At 49.0% G+C, this 9,296-nt stretch overlaps 1 protein-coding gene across 1 annotated transcript in view; it reads right to left on the reverse strand.

Annotated features, from left to right (window-relative positions):
- Nucleotides 1-5,468: 5,468 nt before the first annotated feature.
- Nucleotides 5,469-9,296, reverse strand: part of Slc35e1 (solute carrier family 35 member E1) — a 13,854-nt gene continuing 10,026 nt past the window's right edge. The window contains exon 8 of the mRNA XM_005359141.3: nucleotides 5,469-8,732. Within this exon, the coding sequence (XP_005359198.2) occupies nucleotides 8,505-8,732 (228 nt within the window). The 3' untranslated portion in view covers nucleotides 5,469-8,504. The remainder of the gene's footprint in view (nucleotides 8,733-9,296) is intronic.

Here is a 9,296-nt window from a genome sequence, read left to right on the forward strand (position 1 = left end):
TATGTATGTGTCTGGTGGGTTTGTGCAGGTAAGTTCAGTGCCCTCAGAGGCTGAAAGAGTGCATAGAATCTCTTGGAGCTGTGTGCTGACATCTCTGGCATGGATTTACTTTCTGCATTTGTGCTGGCCACCAAGCCCTTAACTGTGAGCCTCTGTGTCTTCTGGCTTTTTAGCCGGGATCTCCAACTTCTAATTCTCTTGGATACCTTAGCCGCTGGAAGCTCCACACCAAGATTATACGAGGAGGAAAGATGCACTTGAGTCTGGGAGGTATCCTTACAGTCTTCAGAGTGCCTCTGCCCCTCCTGGAAACCTTGTCTGCTGTGAAAACCCTTCATGATGTCCTAATCTTGGAGCTGCAGAGATCACTCGGTGGTAATATGCTTGGCTCTGGAGCAAGATGACCTGAGTTCATGTCCAAGAGCTCTGTAAGAGCCAGACAAGGGGCTGGAGAGATGACTCAGTAGTTAAGAGCACTGATTGCTCTTCCAGGGGACCCGGGTTCAATTCCCAGCACCCACATGGCACCTCTAACAACTGTTTGTAACCCCAGGATCCAACACCCTCACACAGACATACATATAGGCAAAATATCAATAAAATAATTTAAAAAGCCTGTAATCCCCAAATGACATTGTAAGTCTCATCAGGACTGTTTGTGTGGCTCACAGCAAACTACATCTGCTCACCTGAGACTGTTCCAGAACATTCTTGCTCCCTGCAGACTTCTTCCCTGACATAACTCATGACTCACTGTCTTTTGATCTTTCCAGCATCCGGACTGCCCTAACCCCCATCCCATCATCCTGAACTGCAAGGCAGCTAGCTGGTGGGTTAGGGACAGTGACCTTGTCCACTCTCCCGGGTCACACTCCTGCTTAAGCCTGTCTACCCAGCATTTTGCTTGGACTAGGGGCATAACTTACTGGTAAAATCAGCTCACCCCTCTCCTTACCGTCTCCATGACAGTGGGTGAGATGTGGGACAATGAATACCACTTTCATTGTTAACTCTGCAGTCCTGAGGAGGGACACTCAAATACCCTGGTTTAAAGCAATGGGAGTGAGGAAGGGTTTCTGGAGAGATGGTTCAGCCATCAAGAACACTGGCTGTGCCGGGCGGTGATGGCACACACCTTTAATCCTAGCACTCAGAAGGCAGAGATAGGCAGATCCCTGTGAGTTTGAGGCCAGCTTGGTCTACAAAACAAGTACCAGTTCCAGGACAGCCTGGACTGTTACACAGAGAAACCCTATCTCAAACAAACAAGACAACAAAAACAAAACAATATAGCTGGGCTGTGGTGGTGGATGCCTTTAATCCCACCAGAGGCAGGTAGATCTTTGAGTTGGAGGCCAGCATGATCTACAGAGCGAGTTCCAGGACAGCCAGACACAAACAAACCCTGCCTTGAACAATCAAGGGGGGAAAAGAAAGCAATGGGAAGACCAGTGGAATGTAAGAAAGTAAATATTTTAAAAGCTTAATATGTTTTATTGGGGGAAAGTGTACCTTCCCCAGGTGTGGAGGGGAGAGGACAACTCTTAACTGCCATTCCAGTGTCCCCAGGAATTGAACTCAGGTCGTCAGGTTTGCCAAGTGCTTTTACCCACTGAGCCATCTCACCAGCCTGCTCCACCTACCCACTGCCACCCCTGCACAGGGCCTCTGCCTCCCCACACTGGGGTTAAAGGCATGCACCATCACACTTGGTCCCAACCCATTGTCCTTCACCACCTAATAACTCTAGGCAACTAGGTTCTGCCAAGGGAGACCTGCCTCCTTGCTACTCAGCTGGGCTTTGCCCTTCTTAGGCAATGACTCTGCCTCCTAATGAACCTCTTTGGGAACCTGAATGACTCCCTATCCACCAAGCCAAGAACAAAACTTTGCAACACTTTTGGTCCCCTCACCATGGCAGCTACCCTGACTGCTCACAGAACGCTGCAAAATATGGGGGAAACCAAAACGGTCAAGCAACACAGAGACCCGTGCTTGCCTAGCCTATGTGAGGCCCAGAGTCCCACCCCCAGTATTTCAACAGACGGCCACATAATTGTCCTAAAGCCATAGGGTGTGGTTTCAGTTCAATGCCCAACAAACAGGAATCAGAGTCAGGAGTTCAAGACCAACTACATAGGGAGGTCAAAGCTAGCCTAAGCTTCATGAGACCTGTCCAATGGGTAAAGGTACTTGTTGCCAAGCCTGGTGACCTAAGTTGAAGAGCTGACTCCTATAAGTAGCCCCCTGACCTCCACATGTGACCATGGCATGTGTACCCCCCACATATATTAAATAAATGGTTAGAAAATGGGAAGTGTTGAGCGGTTAAGAGTGCTGTGAGGACCTGAATTTGGTTTCACTCACAACCTCATCAAGCCAGGAATGGCCATACTCATGTGCCTGTTACCTCTGTTGTGGGGTCAGGCAGGAGGATGCTGGGTTCTTTGGCCTCCAGCCTTGCTCCAGGTTCAATGAGAGATCCTGTCTCAAAAGAACAACATGGAGAATGAAATAAAGCAGGACACCTGACATCCTCTGCCCTCTTCATGTGTTTGTGGGTGCACACACAAAAGCTATCACACAGCCCAATGGAGAGGTAACTAGCTCCACCCCTTGTTCCCCAGTCATTGCTCCTGGCAGCCTCTGAGGGAATACAGTTGATCTGCTGGATGAGTGAGCACGTGTCCCTATCCTGCCAAGCCTTGAAGCTCACCTGTTCCCTGGGGTATTACTGTGCCAACAACCCAGCAGATTGTACTTCTTACAGTGTGATCTGATCCACTATTGCCCTGGGATGTGCTGTAAGGAGCCTGGAGGATTACCAAGAGTTCAAAGCTAGCCTGGACACTATGAGATCCTATCTTGAGTAAACAGATGTAGTAGTCTGGTAGCCATGAGTGCCTGTGAAATGCCAACCGTACACTTAGTACAATCTAGAATGAAAGGCCCAGGGACCTCTGGGTGAGCCTATGGGGATGATCTTGATGAGGATAACTGGCTGGGAAAATGTGCCCACTGTGACTGCACCATTCCCTGAACTGAGGAGAATCAAGAAAGCTGGGTCCCAGCATTTCTTTCAAACAAAATAGTCGTCCCTCAGTGAGAGGAGGCCCACCACCCAGCTATGGTTTAAACAGGTCACCCCAAATTTCATGGTTGGAAACATCCCATCTGCATATTTGAGTCTTGTAGTAGTTGTGGGTGGAAACATTAGGGGTTCCTAATGGTGAGGTCATAGGTGTTGGTTCTCCCACCTTTGATGTGATGGCTTATTTTTAAATATTGCTACCTAGACAGATGTAACCTAGTCTTCTTCAAACTTGTAGGAGTCCTGCTTCAGCTTCCTCGGTGATGGGATGATTGCCTGGCTGAACCAGCAGCTTTCAGGTGCGTGCGTGCGTGTGCGTGTGAATGCTCTACGGGACAGTACGCTCAACACTTGAGGGTGGAGGCAAGAGTCCAGATGCCTCACACACAAGAGCGAGAGTCAAGCATGGCAAACAGCACCTGAAGCGGGAGGACTGCTGCAAATCTCAGGGAAGCCTAGGAAGAGAGAGACCTGTGGGGAGGTCACTGCCATCATGTGTGGCAGGAAGGCCCTCACCAGGTTATGAGCATAGAACTACACTCTGGGACGCCCTAGCACCAGTACCGTGAGCCAAACCATGATTTATCAACCACCTGGTGTTAGATCATCTGTTATAGCACAAGAAACAGATTAGGTCAGGAAACTAAAACCACACACTCTGGTACAACAACCACCCTCAGCTTGAACACTGGCTACAGCCAGTATACACCAAGGATGCTGGACTCTATAGAGCCAGCAGCCCAAGAGGTGATCGATAGCATCTCTCTCTCTCTTGGTAAGAATATTTAGTAACACAGTATCTTCAGCATATTACTTTCCAAAGGAAACAATGAACACAAAACAATATTCTCACCATGAGTTTTTAAGCTTCAGGGTCTCATGAAGCTCCTGCTGGCCTGTCTGTGTAATTAATCAAGGGTGACCCTAAGCTTTCTGACAGTTTGAAAACTACTATGTGTAAGGGTCTACCTCATTCTTTTATTTATTTGGTTTTCAAGACAGGGTCTCTCTGTGTAGCTCTGTCCTGTAACGTGCTGTGTAGACCAGGCTAGCCTCAAATTCAGAGATCTACTACTTGCTTGTGCCTCCTGAGTGTTGAGATTAAAGGTGGGCACCACTAGCGCCTGATCCTGTAATTTTTTTTGGTTTTTCGAGACAGGGTTTCTCTGTAGCTTTGGAGCTTGTCCTGGAACTCCCTTGGTAGACCAGGCTGGCCTTGAACTCACAGAGATCTGCCTGTCTCTACCTCCCAAGTACTGGGATTAAAGGCATGCGCCACCACCGCCCCGCTGATCCTGTATTTTTTATGTGAATTGGTGTTAAGGTATCATATCAGATCCCTGGGAACTGGAATTACAGACAGGTGTAAGCAGCCATGTGGGTGTTGGGAAATGAACCCAGATCCTCTGGAAGAACAGCCAGTGTTCTTAACCTCTTAGCCATCTCTCCAGCCCCCTGATCCTGTATTTTTAAAGATTTTATGTGTATGGGTGTTTGCCTGCATATGTCTGTATACCCCATGTGTGCAGTGCCCAGAGCCCAAAAGGTCACATGGAACTGGAGTTAGAAGGTTGTGAGCCACCATGTAGATGTTGGGAATCAAACTCAGGGAGCAGCCAGTGCTTGCTACAAAGGCATGAGGACCCAAGTTCAAACTGTCAGCCCCCACATAAAAAAGCCAGGAGTGCTGGGAGGTAGAGGCAGGAGGAGCCGTGGGGCTTGCTGGCCCTGGTGCCAAGTACACAGCAGCAACTAACCCTGGGGCTGAGGAAAAGGATCATGAATCCGAGGTCAGCCTGGGCTGCAGAGTGAGGCCCTGTCTCAAAACATAAGGCTATCTAAGGAAATGCCTTGCATACATATGTGGTTTGTGTACACGGTATTTGTTTGCACGTAGGTGACCATGTATATATACAGGAGAAAACATATGCTTTTACTTGCAAAAACTGGAAATTGCTATTAGGTGTCTCCCCTAACTGTTCTACACACATTCAAAGTTTTAAAGTATTTATTTATTCAGAGTATTTGTGTGTGTGCATGCCACAGTATATATGTGGTTAGAGGACAACTTGCAGGAATCGGTTCTCTCCTACCATGTGGGTCCCAGAAATTGTGGCCCTCTACTCACACAGAAGCCAGAGCCCCCCGCTGAACCTGGAGCTGGTCAACAGTCAGCTTGCTCCGATGATCCTGGCTCCATTTCCCTTGCACTATGATGGCAAGTGGGGCACAAGTCCCAATTCTGGTTTCCATCCCTGCGATGCAAGGGCTGCACAAGCCATTTCCCTACCCTGGATTTTCAGTCTCCTTGCCATCTTATGCTTCTGGGAGCGCAAGGAAACCTTCCCTGACAAACCAGATCCAATCTCAAGCCCCTGGAGACCATCGTTTATTTTTGGTGAATAGCAATCCACAGAACAGTCTATGACACTGGAGCCTCAGGATGACGACAACGGAAAACAAGAACATGACAGTTTTGCATTTCAGACCCAGAGGTTTGGGAGCCCGGAGTCCTTCCAACACACAGGGAAATTGAGCCTCAAGTACTTCCCTGCCTCAATAGATTCAGCTCATCCCCTTCCCTAGAATAAACGGTGTAAAATAAGGTGCAGGGTGTGGCAGTCCTGCGTCAACTTAGCACCGAGACTGAGGACCGAGGACTGCCCTCTATCCTGTGGTCAGCCTGAGCCACACAGGCAGCCACCATCTCACAGAAATAAACAACTACAAGAAGCTCCACTTGAGTATTCTATAGTGAACAGACATTCGAAACCATTCTAAGCCCGTTTTCCCTTCTGCAAAATGAAGGAGTCGGGTGGGCCAGGATAAGTGTTTTGGCCATTTAAAGGGTATATGGAAAGAGCAACAAAATTTCTCTAACATGAATCCCAGAAGAGAGGTGAGCATGATGGGCGAGTAAGACTGGGGGCTAATGTGACACCGAATGGGCCAAGGTTACCAGAGACGACCATGGACTCCTGCTCTTAACTGCCTCCGCCTCCTGAGTGTGGGGTAACAGGTATGAACCACCATCAGTTTATGTGATGCTGAGGATGGATCCACTGAGCCGCAGCCACCTGGTCTACCTGATTATCGCATCCATTCTAGTGTTCTTACTCACTGAGAGCCTATGAACAGAATTAAATATCCCATTTATTAATTTATAAACTGTAAGAAAAGTGAGATGGCCTTTCCCTCCTTGGCAAACCTCACACTGGAAAAGGAAAATGCATTAATACACATATTACAGAAACATCATGGAAATCCAAAAAGACTTAATTCATTCTGAGTTCAACACAGCGTCAGAGACTTTTGTAGTGCCAGGTCTCAGTGTCTTCCCCAGGGAGAAAACCCACCAGACCACCTTATCAAGGTGCCCTTCCCACTGTGGTGATGGACTCTGAACATCTGCAATCCAGCAAGCAAGGCAGATGGGACTGCCCTGAGGCTGGCATTGTGAATGAACTAACCTCAGACATAAAACCCCAATTAATCTGGACGGGGCGGTGGTGGAGAGCTTCTTTAATCCCAGCACTCTGGAGGCAGAGACAGGCGGATCTCTGTGAGTTCAAGGACAGGCTCCAAAGCTACAAAGAAACCCTGTCTCAAAAAAAAAAAAAACAAAACCAAAAAAAAAAAAAAAAAAAAAAAAAAACCCTCTAATTAATCAAAAGCACAAGTACCCAACAAACCAGGAGTTAAGGACTGGGGCGCCATGACACACTTGTCAGCTAAGTCTTAGAGATGGAGACAGAGGCATGAAGGACTCTAAGAAGAAAGCTAAGAGTTGAAGATCAGTCCGGGAGCCTTAGTGGGGATGTCTCCAGGTGAGCGTCGTGGCACATGCTTTTAATTCCAGCACTCAAGAGGCAGGGACAGAGATCTCTGAGTTCGAGGTCAGTATGATCTATATTATGAAACCCTGTCTCAAAAACAATAACAACAAAAACAAACAAAAAAACCCAAAATTAGTGCCTTGATTGCCAAAGAAAACATGTCACAATCCTTGGGTACCACCATTGGCCTGCTGTGCCCCAACCAGAACCCATATTTCTGTGAACCAAAAGGTTCTCCTTGCATTGCCACACTGGCCTTGAATTCACAGGCTTGGGAAACCCTCCTGCCCTGGCTTCCTGAGCAGCTAGGACCACAGGAGTAGGTCACCAGGATGAGTCCCAAACATTTTGTTTTTGAGACAGTCTCATTATGTAGCCCAGATTGGCTTCAAACTCATGTCCATCCTCCTGGCTCAACCCCTGGATGTATTCCAGCAGGCCAGGTCCCTAAAACCGATCTTTTTCTTGAGATAGGCTCTCATGTGGTCCAGGCTGATCTGGAACTCACTATGTAGGTGAGGACCCTGACCTTGCTTCCAAGCGCTGGAAAGGTAGGCCCGCACAACTATGTTGCTTTCTGTGATGCTCGAGAACGAAGCCACCAACACATGCATGCGGAGTAGGCACTTCGCCATTCCAGCCTCAAGTGACTCTTAACTAAAAACTTATGACCGGCCGGCTGTCCCATCCGCTGGACATTTCCTCACTGACAAGCGACACTATATTTGGAGTGTAGATTTCATCTTCTGCTACTCTGGCTGCAGCTTCAAGATGTTTCAGCATTACCTTGCTACCACTGAGCTCCAAGGGACTGCTCCAGTAACAAACATCCCACATTTTGAAATGAATCAAGATGGTTTCCACCCACTGGCGAGCCTGGTGCAGTGCCTGCCGGGACCTAGGCTACAAAGCTTCTCCAGGGAAACTTGAGGTTCTGGGGAAATTGCCATCACCATCATCCTGCCTTCTGTAACATCAGAAGGGTGTGGGTGCAACCAAGGTTAACACTGGCCACCCTTTTTGGAGTCCAAGGGCCACTCAGACCGGGAGTGGAGGGCTGTGTCCTGCTCTGACATTCACAGGCAGAGGAAGGCCACACCAATCACTGATGAACCGATGGTCACTGTAGGCACCCACGTCAGCAGCACTAAAGTGCAAGTGGCTTACTGCTGTGGAGCATCCTGGAGCACTGCTGCTGAGGACACATAATGGCACCTGTGTCAGCTCTCCATACCTCTGGACTACAGCCCCGCTGTCCTCTCCTTGAAGCCCCAGATGCCACCTCCTGCTAGCTTCCAGGACTGCAGGCACAGCAATGCCAGTTCTGCAGAGTGGGTCCCTGTTGTCACCAGAAGTTCAGATCAGACCTCTGCCATGTACTGGGGGCACCTCCGTGCACCAAAGCAGAGCATGGCTTCTGAGCAGAAGAGTGAACCAGGATCAGAGCCTGTGGCCATCCATGTTGTGCTCATGTCCCACAGCCCATCAGGCTCTAGGGCTCCCCTGCTGGCCTGCTACGTGCTCAGCCAGGCTGCTGGGCTTACATAGGTGGTGCAGGAAGCTTGGCCTGATGACACCTACACGTCATGGCGGCTGAGGGTATAGGAGTTTGGGTGGCTCTGGCGGCCGTACTGAAAATGGTCTGTGAGGAGAATGTTGCGATACTGGAAGTCACCCTGCTGAGGAAACAGTGCACCATTGTGGGGCTTCTCTATTGGGCTCCGCAGATGCTCTCTGCTGCTCAGGTCTGACGTAGAGACAGGGAGGAGGTGGCGCCGAGCCTGCTGGTTCGCGTCATACTTGGTCTGTGTGAAGAGAGAGTAATGAGGCACAAGGGAACTTTGGGTGGGTGGGGGAGTGTCACCCCAGCACTAAGGAGGTAGAGGCAGGAGGGCAAGGGTATCAGGCCAGTCTAGGCTACACAGTGAGCTTGAGGCCAGCCTGGGCATCATGAGACCCTTAAAAAAAAAAAAAAATCAAACTGAAACAAAACAAAATACCACCACCAACAAAGAGGTAACCCCAAAACCAAGGACAAGGGATGCTTCTGTGGTAGAACGCTTGTCTAGCATGCACAAAGACTTGGGCTCCACCCCAGCGCTGCATAAACCAGATGGAACAGACACCTGTCTTTCCACTCCCTTGGGAGGTGTGTGTGTGTTGGGGGTCAGAAGCTCAAGGCCTTTCTGGGCTACACAAGCCTCTGCTCCAAAACAAACAGTAAGACACAAGGAAGCTTCAGATCTTGTGCACCTGTGACAGAGCTCAGGACAGATGCAGGAGGGTATGTTTTTTGTTTTTTGTTTTTTTTGTTTTCCGAGACAGGGTTTCTCTGTGGCTTTGGAGCCTGTCCTGGAACTAGCTCTGTA

Source organism: Microtus ochrogaster, linkage group LG1 (assembly GCF_000317375.1).
Source record: "Microtus ochrogaster isolate Prairie Vole_2 linkage group LG1, MicOch1.0, whole genome shotgun sequence".
Lineage (NCBI taxonomy): Eukaryota > Metazoa > Chordata > Mammalia > Rodentia > Cricetidae > Microtus > Microtus ochrogaster.